The following is a 20,703-nucleotide window of genomic DNA, read 5'->3' on the forward strand; positions in this document are numbered from 1 at the left end:
ATTGGTCGAATTTTCGACTACGGGCAATACTAGTTTACTGAATTTAACACACAACGAGGAGTTATAAAATTACTAAGGCCAAATTGTGGAACAGTATTTTTCCACTGATGTTTGGGAATTTCAATAAGTGAAACAACTTAATTTATTTACATATATTTGCAATTGTTTTATAATGATATAAATTTGAGCACTCGTAGGAAATAAATCTAAAATTACACAAAAAATGTTGTGCTAGAAGTTCAGAAACTGCCATTTTCATCATATTTTCTACATTTCATAGGGCATTTTATTTGTATGTCCGACAAAAATTACTTCACTTACAGCGAGAAAATTGTTATTTTATTTATTATTTATTATTTATTATTTTTAATTGGTTTGGATTAAATGTAATAATTAAAATTATAAAATTTGTACTCCTTTCTCCCTAATTCCAAAATACAAGCAAAGATTAAGGAGTGTCAGATTTCAGCTGCCATAACACAGACCCTTTAATAGTTGAATGATGAAAATAAATTACAAAAAAGTCAAAAGAAAAATATCCAAAGCGAAAAAGTGTCAGAGTTGTAACCAAAGCGAAATTCTGTGTACAGGCTATTCACCACAAGCGCATACAAGTAAAAATAAAAACACTTTAGTAACTGCGTAAACGTAAAGGAGGAAACGGAGAAATGTGGAAATCCACAGCGCAAAAAATAACAAATTAAAAGGAAAAGTAACGACTAACAACACAACTAGCATCAATAATTTTTTCGTCGGACATTTGCCAATTGTGCTTTGTGATTTGGTAAACATCCTCCACAACTGGTGACTGCAACGACTATGGCTTGTCGGGTGACTTTTTCGAGAAATAGGTTCCATCCACATGGCAATCCATTGGATCGGCCACGGAGCACTCTGCCTCCACCCCTTGGCATCTCACCCTTGGAATGGCTTAAGAAGTTGGCACGAAAACATCAAACAATGGCGATAAAAAAGCACAGGAGAATTTTGGACTGGATGGAAAATCTGCAAGTGAGAGCGGAGATGTGAACATAAGTGCAATTGTTGCTAAGTATTCATTTACAAGTACTCGTACAGTAGAATGGAGAACAGTTGTCGTTGTGTGTGCATTTGTTTGTGCTTTTTTTTTTTGCTGGTTTCCTTGTTGTGCTGTTGGTCACTTTGCGATTTGTAGCGAACAAGGCAAATCTATACAAGGTGGTATTACTGGAGCAGCTTGATTTGTCAAAGTTTTTGTTACCATTCTGATGGAACATTTGGCATTAAAAATAAATGTTGTTTTTGCTCTAGTGCCACCACCTTGTATAGATTTACCTTGGTGGCAAAATTCGTAATGAGAATGAGAATGCTGTAGAGTTTTGTAAATATTCTTGTTGCGCCCGAACTGATTTCAAAGTGGAAAAATGTTGAGGAGAATAATAGAGGTAAACAAGTGGGCGTATTGAGGTCGGATATCAACTCTTTTCTGCTCATGTTGGACTATAATTAAGAGCCTGGTTATAGAAATGACCAACAATTTTTCTATAGCGGTATTATTCGGAAGCCAATACTATAGTATATATAGAGACAAAAATTTATGAATGTACAGTGTGTATTTTTATGATAATGCTATACAAAGCAATAGCATGCAAATTTGATTCCTAAAATATCCGTGGATTTCTCTAAACTACAGCGTTAAAAAGCTGTGGTATAGAAAAGCGTTTCAATGCCTTATTTTTTTAAATACAATAATTTTTTACAGTTGGGTCTTCTGAGAGTAAAGACTAAATCATTTATAATTAATACTTTATAAAGCGAGGTACCACTCAATAATGCTAAAACACGGGGGGAAAAAATCACCCCATCTTTTTGCACTGATCCGCAAATGGTCTAGCAAATGAGAGATGAATGAGCGAATAAAACAAGGACTACGACTATGCTAACTGTTAAGCAACGAATTTCTTTAAATTTCCAATTAATGGAGTTGAAAAAAAAATTGACTGAAGTTATCACTTGTGGTACTAGAAGTCTCAAGAGGTCAAGTGGTTTTTGTCACTTGAATTTGTACTTGAGCATACTTTATATTTATCTATCATACATATATATTATATAAATCAAAATATGCGTGTTTGTTCTCTGTTATTGTTGTTGTTGTAACAGGACAAAATCTGTTCTATAAATTTTTGGGGGAGCAGCATCCCCCCAAGTGGCAGTCCTTGATTGGATATAAATCCGGTTCGCTCGGATAATGTAGAACCGACAGTTGTGGGAACGTGGGATAGTTTTGTCTTGTCTTAATTAATCATCCAATTATGTTTCTGAATAACGTTTTTACTAAATTAAAAGAAAAAAATATTTCGAATGATAAAAATTTTTATCTTGACCTTTACGCGCTCCATTACCTCCCTGCTTGTATACTGCAGCTCTCTAGTTCACAAGTGTTAAATATGGACGTACGATGTCAATTGCAAAAATTGTAAATTTTCATAAGGGGTGATTAATTTCGTGCCACCTTGTATATGACGCTGTGTCTGAGATATTTTTCTGTTTATGTCAAAAATTTTAGGCTGCGAAAGTTTGACATGTCGGTCGAGCTAAACTACTGACACATCATTTTTGTTAATTGTTTAAAATAAATCGATAATTAAAATTCCAAACTCTAGATGGAAATTTAGGAAGGTTGCTTTTCTTATTTCAAAAACAGTTCTTGTTTAGTTTTGTACTTTAAAAGTTTTCATCTGAAAAAAAAAAAAATTAAGAAATTAGCACGGTTTCACAAACCTTTTCATTCCCTTATTTCATCCTTTTCCTCCTTTTTACTTCCCTGCAGTTGTGCAAAATACTAGTCGATAAATGCAATTCGAAACTTTTTTACACTTTTATTTACATATTTTTTCATTACAAGGCGGCGTAATGTCACGTGAGCGCAAATGCCTCAAACTATTCGCTGCTACCTGCTTAATTTCCGCCAACAAACAAGAAAAGAAAAACAAATGCCCGCAAAAGCCAGCTCGCACCTTCATCCCTTCCATCACCTTGAGTGCCGTTGACATTACAACCCTTCTCAAGCACACCAATTCAAACCGATGCCAAGTGGTGGCAATTATTTCCATGATGACTTTTTCAAAGTGGTATCTTCGGTGGCGGCAGCTTTGTAGACGCGTGAGGTCGCACGCTGCACGCCAAAGAAGCATTCACGACGCGATTTTTCCGCGTCTCATTCCATATCTTATATTTAGCATCCGAGAAATTAAAAGCATCAACTTAGCTAATTTATTAGGCGTAAATGCTTAAACAACAAAAAATAAAGCAAACAAAAAATGTAATAAAAATGGTTTATTATAAAACCAAAGAGTAAAAATGACAACAACGCCTCCCACAACTTTAGATGAGGCGATAAATCTTTTTCGCCAATTTATTTATTTAAACTTTTTTGTCCACTCTCAGGTAACTTTAATCAGTGAAAAAAATAATTCCTTCACAGATTTATTTCCCTTTAGATTAGTCGCTCATGCATACTCTTAACCCTTAATTTATTTAACCCATTTCTTTTAAACTCACACCAACACTCATATACTTATACGTAAATGTGAATGTGCCCCTTTACATGCCATTTTTAATTATTTTTCTATTCCTTCTCTTCTCTTGAATAGATGATGACTATGGACATCACCAAAACGGAGCCCAACATGGGTCCAAACAATCCACAGAATGCGCAAAATCCCAACAACGGCAATGGCAATCCGAATATTGGTAATCCCAATGGCAACAACAACGGTCTCACCAGCGTTAACGCTGTCGGCAATGCAAATAGCAGTGCCAACAATAATAACAATGGCAATGGTAGTCAGCTGTGCGCCGGTTGCGGCAAACACATACAGGATCGTTACTTGCTGCGCGCTCTAGACATGCTGTGGCATGAGGATTGCCTCAAATGTGGTTGTTGTGATTGTCGTTTGGGAGAAGTTGGTTCCACGCTCTACACGAAAGGCAATCTTATGTTGTGCAAAAGAGATTATTTGAGGTATGTTTTGGCAATAAATTTTTTTATATAAATATATTATATTTATGAAAATATTTGAATTTGTATTTATATTTAGATTATTTGGTAACACCGGTTATTGTGCAGCTTGCAGTAAAGTCATACCGGCGTTTGAGATGGTGATGCGAGCGCGCACAAATGTCTATCACTTGGAATGTTTCGCTTGCCAGCAATGTAATCATAGGTAAGTTTGGAATCTTTGTTACTTTCTTTACACAGGTCTACTTTTTTTTACGATACGAGATTGGTTTCCGATGCATTTTTTTTTGCTCTGACTTTACAGTAGGCCTTTCGATCAACCCAATTTTTAAGCACATTTGGGCTCCAATTTCATGAATGGCAACTTCGATTTCGTGTTTTAAAGCATCAATTGTCTCTGGATGGTTCGCATAGCATTTGTCCTTAACGGCTCCCCACAAAAAATAGTCCAACGGTCTTAAATCACAGCTCCGAGGCAGCCAATTGATATCGGAATTCAAAAACGGTAGCCAAAAGTTCGAGTGTAACTTTGGCAGTGTGACAAGTTGCACAGTCCTGTTGAAACCAAATGTCGTCCATGTCATCCTCTTCAATTTTTAGAAACAACTTGTTGAGCATGTCACGGTAACGCTCGCCATTTACTGTAACCGCGGCTCCTCGCTCATTTGCGAAAAAAATGGCCCGATGATGTCGCCAGACCAAAAACCGCACCAAACAGTGACTCGTTTTTGATGCATTTGCTTCTCTACAGTAACGTGTGGATTTTCTGAGCCCCAAATCCGACAATTTTGCTTATTGACGTAGCCACCGATGTGAAAATAAGAAAAAAAGAAGAAGACTCACCACTTTGGAAATAGGTTTTCAATATTTCCCAATTTTGTTCAAGCGTATAGCGTCCCATTTCGTAAATGTCAAACCTTTAAGTAAATTATGAACACATTTGACATGTCATTTGTGTTGCCATTCTCAAAAAAATAGTTGGTTCAAAAATCAAGCGCTATATGGCCCACCCTGTATCATCAAATGCACTACGTTTTTTTTATAAATACTACATACAATCTTTTTCTATGCATCCAAGTCTATTAATGTACTTTCAAAGTAACGCCTCTCTGAAAAAATACACTTATGCCAACGTTTTTTTTAATTCTCGAAACATTTCTTAGACTCGTTGTCCCCAGTTTACACAGTGAATGAAACATTGAATCATTTCTATTATGTGGAAAAGATATTCTTGGAGTACTTTCTTAATATATCGAAACCTGGCACTTACGGTGGTTGCGGGACTATGGTTTTGGGCACGGTTTGGTGGTCATTTAAAAATGGTCCATTTTTGTGGTTCAAGAATTAAAAGCTGTCTTGTAGCGATGCATTTTAGCGATGCAATGTAAGGACGGTACTACCAACCTGAAAAAATTAGCATCAATATACTCTCGAGTAAGTCCCCGACCTCAACTTCAAGAAAGGCTTTACGGTACGTTTTCCACCGAGAACCGAGTGGAGCAAATGAGAGGTGATTGGAAGACATGATATCGAAATTTATACCGATGGTTCTAAGTTGAACTGTAATCTGGGAGCTGGCTTCCATTCGGAGCCACTCAACCTATCTCAATCAATTCGTCTTCCTGATTACGCCAGCGTGTTCCAGGCAGAACTTTTAGCGATCAGAGAAGCATGCAAATCCCTAGAACTCTACAAGGAAGTTGGTGCAAGAGTAGCTATCTTCTCAGACAGTCAAGCAGCTATTAAGGCCTTAGACTCCAACTACATTTCATCCAAACTGGTCCTACAGTGTAGAGAGGAGCTGAAACTGCTAAGCCATTGGCTTGAAATTACTCTGATATAGGTTCCCGGTCATAGGAACATACGGGGCAATGAGATAGCGGATGAGCTAGCAAGAAAGGGTTCGACACTAGACATAGCAGAGGCGGTAGCAGTCTCCACCCCACTGAACACACTAAAAGCATCCATTGCTTCACACTATCATGCTTTAGTCGAAAGAAGATGGAAGCAAATACCTACATGTATTACAACAAAAAACACTTGGCCGTCATACAAAATCCAAAGGACGAATGACCTGCTAGGGTGTTCTCGGCCAAACATTTCACGCATCACTGCAAACCTTACAGGACATTGGAAAGTAGGGGATCATGCAGCTAGACTCAATCTACCCTTCAATCCTATCTGTAGAAGCTGTCAAGCGGAAGGGACGAAGGCAAGTCTTTTCCACTATTTATGTGAATGTCCGGGACTAGCCAGGGCACGACTTCGATCCTTCGGTAAGCCTTTCCTACAGCAAATTAAGGAGATCTCAGACATCGAGATAAAGGATTTGCTGCTATACTTGGACCTCACTCAATAGATCTGATTTGGAAAAAAACACATCATCATCACATGAGATAGTGGTAGTAAACGGTGGTGGTCACTAATTAGGAGCATTTCGGTTCAGAAATGTTCAACCACCTCAACAACAACAACAACTACTCTCGAGGTTTACAGATTATCTTTCTATAGGTTTAAAAATTATCTTTCTTTCTTTCACAGTACCTTTCAGATGCCATTTATTACGGTTCTACTTTGCGTTGATATTACACACTTATGTCCATTTTTATGGCGTGTTAAGCAGTTTGCTTTATTAAAATTTTATTTCTATGGGCAATTATCGACTCTACCCATAAATTTATTTGAGAAAGGGTGAAGTCAACAACCAACAACACTTTCTCCAACTTACTTACACATTCGCAAATATGACTCCATATTGTTCAACTTTCACACATCCACATTGACAGCCGTTTTTCTTTCTTCTTTTTTATTTATTCTTTGTTGTATTTTGTATTTTTCGCCCTTAAGTGCCAAGTAAATCCTTTTTTAATCTCGCATCGAATAATACCCAAAATGGCAGTTTAAATTTTATTATAAGAAAATTGCAATCGACACCACCACTACGAGAATAAATATGGCAATAACAATCAATAAAAAAGGAAGAAAAGCAAAGTAAAGGATATCGCATAAGTGTGGCAAATAAACGCAAAGCACAAAGCATACAATAAGCGAATACAAATCAGCAGCAAATACAGGCAACAACAAGTGCGCTAGCGTGGGTGGAAAAGGTTTGTTAGGGGCAAGGGTTTGTTTTTCTTCACTCTTGCTTGTTGGTTTACTATAGCCGTTTTGTATGTATGCATGTTTATTGCTGTTTTGCGTGCTGCGGCAGCAACAATATGCATATTTGTTGTGTTACATATATTTATTATGCAGCAGCGAAGGATTGCTCCTGCGTCGGAGGGATTCGCATAAATTGGCAATTTCTGGACTTTGCCGCTCTTTCGAATTTCTCTTATATTTTACATTATACTATGTAGTTTGTTTTCCACTTTTGACTTTGCCTCTAAGTGGCATGATTTTTCAACGCCAATTGCCACAAATACTTCTGATCGGCCATATTCCACCCTCGCGTGCTCTCACTCATTGCAATCATGTTCAGCATCCAGAGAGATACGCTAATGGAAAATCGCTGAATTTATAGCATTAGGCCAATTCTTGAAATGTCACTCAAGAGAATTTCAATGTGCCAGCTTGTAACACTGCCAACAGACGGACTGTGTGCTGTCTAACACACACACACATATACACGCATGAAATGTCCGGGTTTTGTGTGTGAGCGCACAGTTATCCCCGAATATTTGTGAATAAATTGAAAGTGCGCTTTATAATACCCACGGCTACACATTGTTTTTTTCTACTGCTATTGCATTCATAGTCGCTGTCGTGCGCTGCATATCCATTTCCGCTTCCGTTGTGTGGCATATTTTTGGGCGCGCCTATTCTTTTACTTTCCTTTTTGGTTCAGTGCTTATACGCGTATAACCCTTTTGTTGTCCGATTGTTAAACAGTTTTTCTCTGCTTTTTCCCTCACAAAATAAAAACAATATGCCGCTATTGCATACATTATTAATATGCTTTTCTTCATAACAAGAACAACAATTGGCACCGAGAGGGAACTTGCAATACTTGCGCGTTGCCTGCAGTGTATTGGCCTTCAATTTGATACACACACACACACACACACGCAAGCTGGTTTCACCTCAATTGTTTGGCCACATTGTTGTGAAATGCTGAGGCGCATTTTTAAAATGCATTTTCCAATTTTTCCACTAAATAAAATATTTAAATTACCAATTGGCTATGTTCGGTTTGGGTGGTTTGGGCGGTTTGGGCGGTTTGGGCGACTTGGAGGCAGTGCTCTGCGTGTATCAATCGATTTCGATTTCAATACACGTTTTTGATGAAAATTTCACAGAAAGAAGAAAAAAAAAACATCGTATAAAATATTGGATACTCCCCTGTTTTTATTTATTTTCTTATTCGACGTATTTTTCGAATTGTGGAACAAAAAATGCGTTTGCGGCTTTATCATGGTTCAGAAGAGTTGACTAGGCGATTTTAATATTGATTGCAGAACTTTTTTTAAATGAGATTTGCAGTTATTTTAGACGAATTTATGTATTAAAAATCGTTATCCGCATACTTTAATTTAAAACAATTAAAATGCCGTATTATATTTTTTGAAATAAATTTTGTACATATACGTGAGCTATTCTTAATAGCAGTTAGAGATTTATTTTACTACCAGGGGGAGCCTGGTTTATAAGGTCAAAAAAATCAATTTTTTTTTTCATTTTAAGCGATTACTAATACATTTCGGAATATTCACACAAAGTTACAGAGCCTAATTCTCAATATTTCCGTAGATACAAAGCCAAAGGTAGGCGAGCGTTAGGTAGTTACGCTGTGACCGGACAGCTATAGTACAAACTTTATCTTCTTTTCTCGACTTCTCATTTTTATGATTTCTTTAAATTGGCGTACATGAATGGAAAAAAACCAATGAACATTTTGAAATGAATCATAGCTTGTTCCCTTCAGTATTAAATTCTCTTCTATTTGAACTAACAAAATAGATTAAAAAAAAGTTTTCAAGATTTTTATATTAAGTTGAAGTGAATTTTTTTTTATAGAAAGGCATTTTTTTCTTTAAAACCTCCAAAAAGTTGAAATTTTGGAATTTCTCTCACTTTTCTTAGTTCATCTAGAATTAAAAATCATGATAATTAGAAATCCATTTGAATTTTTTGCTTTAGATAATAATTACGAGCTGTATCTTGTACGCCAGTTGGAAACTCCAGCGTTGCAGCGCTCTACTATGTGAAGCATTTTTTTCAACATATTTTAACCAGTACAAAAATAGTTTACACTTTTTAAATGTTCATTAAAAGATAGAAAAAACTTTACAGTGCTAAATTAATTTTTTCCTTAAAAAAATCGCAAAGAGATACAATTTTTAGACCTCATAAACCAGGCTCCCCCCTTAACATCCCTTTGATTAATCCTGTTTTGTTGCTGGGCATGTTTCACTTACCTGGCTGCCTTTAACCGTCTAATATTCAGCGACTCAGACTGTTTTGTTGTGTTTGGTGGAAGAATGTTAGTTGCAACTATTCAATTGCCGATTAATTATTTATTTTAGAGATATTAGATATATTTTATTCCTTCACTCCTTTACTAAATTATTGAACTGCAATCTTTATTATTTTTGTCTACAACCATTCATGCCATTTATTTCTTAACCCTTAACTGGTCCGGCGTCGTCTGAGAGACTACGTCATATAAACAAATCCTGTTTATTTGCTACTGGAACCACCTACATACGGATCGCTCCGCCTATTCCTTCCCCTATTGGTCATTAAAAAATAGTCACATTTCTGTCGATTTTGTTCAGTTATACTCTAAGTTAGGAACGATTATATTTGCGCGGTAGTCTGTCAGACTACGCCGGACCCTTTACGTTACTTTAGTGCGTGTTTCAAATATAGTGAGTTATGGCTGGGCCATCTAAACGGGTGCGTTTGGGCGATTGTGATTATGAAGAAACTCTCTCTAAGTGGAATAACGAAGACACTGATAGTGGTAGTGATATAGACGATGTGTCAGACGACTATAATATTGAGTCAGAGCATGACACTAACTCGGAATTATCTGAATATGAGGAGGACAATGACAGTGATGAAGTGGACTCAACGGAAAGTGAAAAGAAATATATATATGGCAAAAATCGGTATAGGTGGTGTTCATCATCTAAAGTCCGAAAACATAACATTGTGATGAAAGTTCCCATACTGAAATCAAAGGCAAGGATGCTTGGTGAGTCTGCAGATCCGCTAGCTATTTGGGGCTTACTTTTTAGTGACAATATATTTTAACATATTATGCAGTGCACTAACAAAAAGCTAAATTCGATGAGTGAAAAATATTCTGCTGTTTCAAAACACCACCTATTTGCAACAGATGGAACTGGAAGGGACATATTCAGAGCAGTTCTCAGTAAGAAAAGGTTTGCTGTCCTTTTGGCTGCGATAAGATTTGATAATCGAGAAGATAGAGAAGAACGCAAAAAGGATGACCCTACTGTAGCTATATCCTTCGTGTTTAACAGTTTTATAGAGAATTGCCAAAGTTTATATGGATTAGGGCAATCTGCTACTGTAGACGAAATGCTGGTGAGTTTCCGTGGGAGATGCCGCTTTAAGATGTAGATGCCAAACAAGCCAGCAAAATATGGCCTAAAAATTCAGTGCTTAACAGACGCGAGAAACAGCTATCTTTATAATGCTTATATCTATTGCGGAAAGGACTCGGATGGTTTTGGTCTCAGTGACGAAGATAAGAAACTTTTAAAACCTACGCAAGCAGTATTACGCCTAGCAACGCCGCTCTTCAACAGCAATCGCAACATAACAGCTGATAACTGGTATTCTTCAATACAGTTAGTGGACGTCCTTCTAAAGAAAAATAAACCCGAAATACCACAGACCTTCCTACCGAATCGCAAAAGAGCTGCTGGATCAACATTCTATGGATTTAGGGAGGAATGCACAATAATTTCCCACGTTGGAAAAGTTGGAAAAGTCACAATGCTGATATCTTCCATTCACGACAGAGAATACACTGACCAATTAACTAATAAACCAGAAATAATCACTTTTTATAACGAAAATAAAGGAGGAGTTGATTCCATTGACGAAAAGTGTTCAAAAAGTACATCCAGTCGTCGTAGTCGAAGGTGGCCATTGACAATCTTTTTCCGTGTCTTGGATATTTCTGCGGTAAATTCTTATATTCTTCATCAGTGTTACAAAAACAATCCAATAATAAAAGAAAAAAATGTTTTTGGAAAACAGCTAGCTATGCAATTGGTGGAAGATCATATGAAACGGCGTATAACAATGATGAATATACCACGTGAAATACGAACCATGATTAGAAGGATACTTAGAGTTCCAGAAGAACAACCAACTAATGATGAAACAAATCTTATTCTCCAAAAACGTAAGATTTGCCATATATGTCCTAGCAACAAACACAGGATGACCAAATACCTATGCGTTTATTGCAAGAATCCAGTCTGCTTAGGGTGCACAGATCCAATCTGCAAAAACTGTATCTCAAACTTGTAAACTTTGGGCCTTGCTGGATACAAAACCACCTTCAACTTTCCATATCTTTATGAGTTTTATGGTTATATAATGATTTACAAATCAATTCTTAAAAAAAAAAATAGTTAACTAGCTTGTTCCCACTTTTTTATGATTTTCGGAAAGAATAAGCATTTTTTTTGTAGATGTGTGGTACATTATTCCTTCTTGTGTTTATAATTTGTTAGACTTTGCCCCAATTGCATGTATTTTTACTAAATATAGTTCATTTGTGTTCATAATATCGATGTTTATTAAAAAATAATAATAACTTTATGTTGTGTTTTATTCTTGAGCTTCAAAACGTACTCGTCTCACAGACTACGCCGGACCAGTTATGTTACTCATGGAGTACCGGACCAGTTAAGGGTTAAAGATAATCCCTTTAAAATGTTGCCCGCAACTGCTTCGTAATTCGATCATCGGACTTCGGTCGGTATCTCGTGAATAACTTTAGCAATTGACCTTTAGTGTTGGCTTTCAAAAAGCTGGTTTATCACAAAGTATTTGTCTTTGAAAAAATATGGGCCGATGATTCCCCCAGGCCGGACGAAACGGCTGTGTTCAATGGATGTAATAGCTATAGTCGGCTTGCTCTTCAGCCTAAATATGGCAATTTTGCTTATTGACTTAGCCATTAAGACAAAAATGAGTCTTATCGCTGAACACCATAAGTTTTCTGAACACCATAAGATTTATAAACGTTATTGAGACGAAATGAGAATGAAATTGAGATGAAATGTCAATGAATACTGAAAAAATGTTATATTTAGTTTGACAGTAGTCACCTTTTACTAATCCTAGCATACAGTGGCATATTCATAGAGCTTTTGCATATAGATACTCCAGTGCAAGTTACGTAAATGTCTATCTCATATTGCCATGGGTTCGCTGAACGGCAGATATTGAAAAGTTTTCTCTCCTATCAGCTTAAACCCAAACCTTGGTTGAAATTGGTCTAATGAGAATTTATTATTGGGTAGTCTAAATTTGATGAAATTATAATCTAGTGTTCTTTTAATTTTTTTTTTAATGTTGTTAAACGAAATATATGTGATTGTCAACTTTTCAAATGTTTTTGGTCGGACCATTACTACTTCAAAGTAGTATTTCTGAGTTTTTTCTGAAGAAAAGAATAAGTAAAGTAAAATGGGTTCAAATGAATTTTGCTGGCCGTTCATGAATTTAACTTTATAAAGTTAAAATAAGTATATTTTAGGAATAAACAAAATTTCTGAGAGAGGTCCTTATTTTGCAAGTGTCATAAACTGTATAAATATCTCTTTTTCTAAAGTAATATAAAAAAATAACGGCTGCCAATTTGCAAATGACGACTAACATTTTTTAGAAGACGCGTGGCTGTACTAACTGCAACTACAAATTTTAGTGTACTGTAAAAAATATTTACGATTATTTGAGGTACTTAGAATTGTTGAAGTATAATTTTTGTAGAGATTCTGAGTTAAAAAACAATTTACAAAAAACAAAGAAGTCCGAAAATTTAACATAAAAAAATTATGTAGCATATTTTAAAATCCATCAGTTCTTGTAATTGTGAAAATCGTCAGTGTTAATTTGTACCGATTTGCTCGATTTCCGAATTATTTAAACGATTTAGGCAAAATTAAACAATAATCGCTCGATGTTTTTAGAGTAAGCTTTGACTTCCAGTTTTTTAGCAGAGTAGAGCTTTGCAAGGTCAATCCATCTTCCTTCCAACATTTACAGGACACACATGACGGCGATGTGTTAAATACTTCTTGGGCTGCAGTATCCTCATCCTGTCTTACTAGGGTCACTGGACCTTACTTTGGTTATTTAGAGAACTTCTGGATAACCTTTTCTCGAATATGTCAAGAATATGACAATTTTCGCGAGTAATTTTCGGGTCGATTGAAAACCTGGCACATTTTCTATGTTCATTGAGTTTTAAAGCAAGATTTTCCAAATATTTTTGGACCGATTTAGCAACGTGTGGCCTGGCGTTGTCATGCAGCAAAACTAGTTTATCATGCCTACGGTCCCATTCTGACGAACGTATGCATTTCTGACGTCAGATAAAAAAAGATCTTTACGCTACAAACGAATGCCAACTACTGCGATCGAGACCTCACATATACACCTTCAAATCACCAATATACCTATTACTAGAGCGAACACAAAAATAGTATCAGCAGCGACACTTCTTTTACGAGGGCGGAAACTTATTCCCATATCAAATATCAAAACATGCGCTTGGTTGGAGATAAACATTTTATTTGTTACAGGCAATGGCGAGCGTTATCGCGCCATGTTAACTGACTTTTGGTTTGTCCAAATTTCAGAGGGCGACACAGCCCACATTTGGTTCGAAGAGGATTGTGCACACATCCAATCCTACTTTCGATCTTTTCACACTACCTTCGAAAATCGATGAATCAGCTGATATGCTGCGAGTTTCTAATCAATTAGTTCTTGTTGCTATTATTTTATTAATTTTATTGTTATTAGTTTTATTGTTATTGTAGTTGTTGTTGTTTTTGGTGATGGCGGTAGTGTGAAAGTACTTGGTCGCATTTAAATCGCTGTCGTTCCAGTAACGTCGAGCCGTCTGCGTGTGAATGAATTCGTAAATTTACATATCTTCTGCCATTTTCATAACTGTTTGATTGAAAATACTGCACTTTGGAGTTTTATTATTTTGCGTTAATGTCAATGTCCTGCAACTGTTCTCTCCTTCCTTTATGTCTTCTGTGCAGTCCTTTTTACACAATTCCATATTCATTTCCAATTCACGCAATGCTCAGCAGCTAATCAATTTTTAAAAAATTAATTCAATTGCCAAAAATCATTGAGCCATGCAATTTACATGACTGCCCGTCCCAATCCTTGTTTACCCATCTCTCATAGACTTTATGCGCTCACGTGTGCGACAGGGCCACTTCATAGTGGCGTTGACAGCCTCCGGCCGACTACTTTTTCCTTGGTTTTTTTTTTTTTTGAAATTTCTGTGGCTTTTGTTCAAGCGGAAATGTGACGTTCGTGTTAATTTAACATGCGGGCCTTCAACTGCAGACCTACAAGTGAAACAATAAAAAAAAAAAATCTGGCATACAAAAAGAAAATGGAAAGTTGCAAAAAAAAAATCGTTTTTTGTGGCAAAAAGAAAATGGACGCGTGCGGTGGACTATTGTTTTTACTGTTAATTTTTTATAATTTTTTTTTGGGTATTTTTTTGGTTTTTGCTTTTGGCATAAAGTTTGCATAATTTCCTGTCGTCATCGATATTGCCGCTTGATGTGTTGATATGAATGTCCGAATTGTCGCTGATGTTGACTATTGTTTTTTTATTGTTTTTGTGAATGCTTTCGATATGAGAGTTTCGGGTGCGACTGTTGCTGTCTGCCTATTTTTTCGTGGTGTGAGTTGGGTGCCAGCGCAGCTTTCTGCTGCTCCAGCTTGACGCTGGATGGTGCTTTGGGCACTAAAGTAAACTCGGTGGTGTCCGGAAGTGCCCGCAGCTACTGCCGCAAAACGTTTACCGTTTTCCATTTATAAACTCCACCACAATACTACGCGGCTTCTTCCTATCAAAGTTGGTTGTTTGCATTTTTGTGGCGTTCTGCCTCTATAGTTACGCCCAATACAATTTTTTGCTGCACTTATTTGTGGGAATTTATGAAATTTTTTTCCATTTTTTGAGTTCACTATTTTGCTGACTTTTTTGTAGAGTTAAAAATCACAGATTGGTTCCAAGTTCCCTACCCTAACACACTGGTAATAGTAGTGAAAAAATCGTAGGCGGGCGACTAGCGACATTCATCAGACGCTGCCGGCGATTATGCTATGACAGGTGAAAGGAATGAGCAGTGATATGTTGGCTTACATATTGGGGGTGCCGCTCAGCTGCTGCCTCACATCGCCCAGTAGGTACTGGTGCGCCTATCTCTCTCTTCCAACTTAACACAGAGTCACAGGTGCTTCGCTAGTTGTTGTTACTTTTTTGTAACTGTTTGCGAGTTTTCACAATTTTTTGCTTTGTAAGATAAACACAAACATTTTTCCTGCCAAAATATCAACTACCAGCCACATGTAGTAGGTGTGTGGCATCAGTTGCTTGTCGCTCTCTGCTTTTTGCCTGCAACTGTCAATCGACTTACTGTGTTCAGTCATTGTCGAAAATATGAATTTGCCGTTGAAGGAGAAAATGTTGCATAAATCATGGAGACACACTGTTTGGAATGCTCAGTTTTTTTTTTACTTTTTTTCTTTGTGTACACATTTGTAAGCCCTTTGTAAGCAGCGCTGATTTAACTGATGTCGCTGATATTTGGTTGCACTCACGATTACCACAATACATACATATATGTATGTTTACAGTGAGACCTCGCTATAATGCTCCTTGTTACCTCCAGCATAGAAATCCCCTTTATCGAAATTTCGGCTCTAGAACTCATGATATCTAGTTCATAATACAAGGTGGCGCAAAAGTAATCTTGCGATGTTTTTTGGCTGTAATTAAAAAAAAAAATGAAAAACTTTGATTCTTTTTGTGGATTATTTTTATTTGGTCTTTTAAAATTTTTACATCAAGTCGAGAATATGATGTCATGTAAATGGCCGCCGCCACAGTTGATTGCCATTTGAGCCATTTTTATGGCATTTTCCATCACTTTGGCCAAAACTTCCGGCGATAGGTCCTCACATTCTTGACGGATATTTTCTTGAAGAGTTGCAAGAGTCTGAGGCTTGTTGACATAAACCCGCGACTTCAAAAAGCCCCACAAAAAGAAGTATGGAGCGGTCAAATCAGGCGATCTTGCTGGCCCGGGAAATGCATCGTTCCGCATATCGGTTGTGGCACGTGCAGTGTGTGCCGTTGCACCGTCCTGTTGGAGCCACATGTTTTCCAATCCCAATTCATCAAGTTGCGGCAAAAAGAACTCGTTGATCATTGCTCTGTAGCGCTCACCATTCACAGTAACCGTTTGGCCCGCGACGTCTTCGAAGAAAAAAGGTCCGATGACTCTTCCAGCGAAAACAGCACACCATACAGTGATTTTGAGCGGGTGTAATGGCCCTTCGTGGGTTACACGCGGATTTTCAGTGCCCCAGAAGCGTAAATTTTGCTTATTTACGTACCCGCTAAGATGGAAATGGGCCTCATCACTCATGATTATTTTTGATGACAAATCATCTTCCTCTTGGTGGTGATTAAGGATTTCTTGAGCGTATGTTAGACGCGATTGGCGGTCAGCAGCTAATAGCTGATGCACCGTCTGGACTTTGTACGGAAACATCTTCAAATCTTGTACCAAAATTCGCTGTAAAGACCGTCGACTGATACCCATTTGCGTGGCACGTCGTCTGGTCGATGTCGACGGCGCTTCCATGACATCCTCGGCTACAGCAGCAATATTCTCTGCAGAACGGCTACTCCGGGGTCTGCCACGCCTGTCAGCATCTCGTGTTGTGCCAGACTCTTCGAGGCGAGCGGCTAAACGTCGCAGTGTTTCACCAGTAGGCGTTGGACGGCGAGGAAATCTGCGACGAAATTGTGCCAAAGTCTCCGACCGATTATTGGTCAAATAAATAGTCAGCAATATTCCGCGTTCTGGAGCAGTGTAGCGTAACATTGTTTATTAACGAGTATTTCGCATGTGTTTACTACACAAATGTTAAAACAGAACTGACATTAGGGGCCAATCTCAAAATGTATAGCATTTTCTGATAGGAGGATTACTTTAGCGCCATCTGCTACAAAAATAATGCAGTATTCACATGAAACTTTGAAGGAATAGAGGAGAGGTGTATTTTGAAGATTATGAAGTGCCTTACAACTGAAGTCCAATTTCTTATTCCCAAGTATTTATGTCTAAAATACAAATGCTTTCGCTTTGGATAGTAAACAAGAAGTCACTGAAGCGAGAAAATTGGAATGTTTGCTCAAGTTCCTTTAAATAGCTTTTTGTGTGGTAAATATTGTTAGAAACCGTTTAAACTTGTGTGTCCTTTTCCATTCAGCTCTTCCCAGTTTAAGTGAAATTATTTCCATTTGCATTTCTCGGATACGTTCCCGACTGTTGGTGAAATGAACGGAAAGCAATTGTCAATGCACGATGATGGGTATTGTCTTTCGTTGAAAGGAGCCTTCAGAACAAATGAAAAGTGCACACATAACAGTGCTTATGGTACCATTTTTTGTTCTAAACCACTCTGGCATATCGCTATTACTATGTTGCTTTGTTTTCGAATGCACTCGATTGCGAATCAAACGAGTGGAAGAAATGTTTCCTTTGCTGCTAGTTAAGAATACAACAAAAAATAGACATCATTTTCTACAATACCTTCTTAATTTTTCTTATTTTTTCTTTTCTCTTTTTCTCTACTTTATTGCAGATTCTGTGTAGGTGATCGTTTCTACCTGTGTGAGAATAAAATTCTCTGCGAATATGACTATGAAGAGCGTCTCGTGTTCGCCTCAATGGCCAATCATCCGATGTTGAAGCGACATGCCAGTGCCATTGGCCAAGGCTCCCCGACGGGCGCTGGTGGTTTAATGGGCGGCGGTAGTCCCGGCGGCCCAAGCAGTGTTGTGCAGAATGGACCGCGTACACCAGGCGATCACAATAACAACAATGGCCCACAAACCGGTGCTGGTGGTTCACCGTTCGGCGTGCAAGCGACAGCCGCAGCGCACATGAAGAACTCATTGGGTGCGTCCAGCTAAAATAAAGCCCTGGCCATGATTGCCGGCAGCGGCAGTGGCGTCAGCAACGTCGGCATCAACGTCAACGCCGTAGCTAGCGTCAGTGGGTGCTACTATAATAATGGTGTAGGCGGCGTGAGCGGTGTCAGTGTCAATGCTGGAGGTGGTGTTGGTGCTGGTGCTGGTCCAGGCGGTGTTGGCGGGGTGGGCGTGGGTGTAGGCATGGACGGCGGCTGTAGAAGCTACCAAAGAAAATACTATGACATAAATTGACTGAAAGGTGGTGATGGTTGGAGGTTTGTCAAATGAAGCCAACGAGTAAAGTTGCGAAAGGACATACTTAAAAGGATGATTAATACTAAACGATGATAGTGTGTGTGTGCTTAGTTTATTTATGATTTTATTATTACACTCTCAGTTATTAATTAATTACCTACTTATTTACTTACTTACTTTCTTTATTACTGGCGAACTGAAAGTGGGTTTAGAAATGAATTTAGTTTAAGTTGCTAGCAGGACAATATTTATATTTAATTTTAATTGTTAATATAATTTAGTTATTATTAATAGTTTAAACGTATGTACTTACTTACATACATATGCATAAGTATACATAATTTATTATAATTTATGGAATTATTCAGTGTGCAGTGAATTAAAATTACAAATACAAATTGTTTTGAATAAATAATTGTAAGTGAAATGTGAGAATTCAATTTTGCTTTGATGAGTGAAATATACCGATGAGAAAATTTTTTTTGGAGAAAGTGGGAAAATGTGTGCCAAAAAATGTTTGTAACCAAAATTAAGAGTGTTTTTGCATACTTTTTTATATAATTTAATTTTTAGTACATTTCAAAATAATTATTTTTTCGAGAGATTTGAACCAATAGCTTTCATCGAATAAAAAAATGAAGCACTAGAATACATACGTTCACGCGGCTGTTTCTACAACTAAAATGTAACATTACGATTCATTTTATCACGCTTTTAAATAAAAAATCCTTCGAAAGTGTTTGAAACCCTTGGGCCGATAAATTTGTATTTTAAATAAAGGTACTCATAATTTGTCATGAAACAAAAATTGAGGTGAGTTGTCTTAGCAAAATAATTTTTAAGGTTTTTTATCAAAATTGGACAAACCTTTATACAAAATCTGAGATCTGCAAATGACATAACTCATATCTCAAGTTTTATGCAGCAGATTTTGAAAAACTTAGACCTGCTTTATTTGAGTTAATCACGCTCAAAATCCATACAAAATGTATTACCGTGAAATATGTGTGAAATTTCGTATGTATCTCACGCAAAGTAATACTCAGTTCACGTCGTGAAAACACCGCGCAGTGTGCTAGCAACATGATGCCAGCAACATTTTTTCAAACCTATTTAAAATGCACATCTCATTCAAAAATGAGCGAAAACTGACAGTTCGTTTGCGAGTGAAGTGTCTGAGTACGAATACTCAAATTTGCCAATTGCTTCTGGGGCGATGTTCATAAATTTGACGTTTCTTCTCATTTGGCCATCAATGTGGCTAGCAACATTTCACGGCAAGCCAAATGCATGTTGCTGGCGAAATTTCACTGCTGTGAAGTTATTACTAACTTTTACGTGTCAAAAGTCCTTCTTTTTCGATATTTTTTATGGTCGATATTTTCATATTTTTACATAGTTTCGGATATTCCTGAGAGGCTGCATGTAGCCTGTCCGTGAATGAACGGATGCTTTTTTTCAATTTAATGTTCGCACCCTCAGGGTACAAAAAAAAGACAATTTAAATATTTGCTGTATTCTTTTGCAACCGACCTGCAGTTTATATTTTACATTGACTTACAATTGCTCCATTTTGCTTCGGTTTATTTGTGTATCAAGCAGTTGGACGTTTCGTCTTATTCAAGGCGAATAGATGCAAAGTGGTAGCAGTTACAAACCCAAATTGCATGTATTTTGCACTATTTTGTTCTTGCAATTTGTTGGTTTAAGTATAAAAAAATCAATCAAAATGTAAACAAACAAGCGAAACAACGCTCACGGATGGGCCTCGGTTTTATGTGTATCCAGCAGTTCGACGTTTAGCTGGAATTTACTTTACAACCTGGTTGCATATACTTACAGTTACTCCCTTTCAACTCAAATCGGTTAAATCAACTCAGGTAGAATCTTATAAAATGTTGCTCTCCACGTAATTCGCTAAATTTGCTAGTGTTCTTTTACAGGTCGGATGCAAGAAGAACACAGCTATTGGCGCCAGAAAATTCTTTTGCTACCATAAGGTTATTTTATAGAAACACATTTTTTTTAATAATGTTTTACTGCTTACAAACTACATATAATATTCATACCTTAAAAGTTAGTTGCTCCGCCCTTTAAAATTTCTATTTCGATTTAAAGTGAAAAAAAAAAATAAAGTGAAATTAATTAGGGCGATGAAATTTAAGTACAGCTGGTTCTGCGCACCGGTGTTACCTGCTTTGAAAACACT

The 20,703-nt window shown here is 37.2% G+C and overlaps 1 protein-coding gene across 1 annotated transcript; it reads left to right on the forward strand.

The window, feature by feature from the left end:
* The first annotated feature begins 592 nt into the window (after positions 1–592).
* On the forward strand, positions 593–19,137 carry LOC129239569 (LIM/homeobox protein Lhx2). Its single transcript, XM_054875160.1, has 4 exons — positions 593–1,011; positions 3,633–4,003; positions 4,080–4,205; positions 17,909–19,137. The coding sequence occupies exons 1-4, from the start codon at positions 820–822 to the stop codon at positions 18,237–18,239; spliced, it is 1,020 nt and encodes a 339-aa protein (XP_054731135.1). The 5' UTR covers positions 593–819; the 3' UTR covers positions 18,240–19,137.
* Positions 19,138–20,703: the final 1,566 nt, after the last annotated feature.

Source organism: Anastrepha obliqua, chromosome 2 (assembly GCF_027943255.1).
Source record: "Anastrepha obliqua isolate idAnaObli1 chromosome 2, idAnaObli1_1.0, whole genome shotgun sequence".
Taxonomy (NCBI): Eukaryota; Metazoa; Arthropoda; class Insecta; order Diptera; family Tephritidae; genus Anastrepha; species Anastrepha obliqua.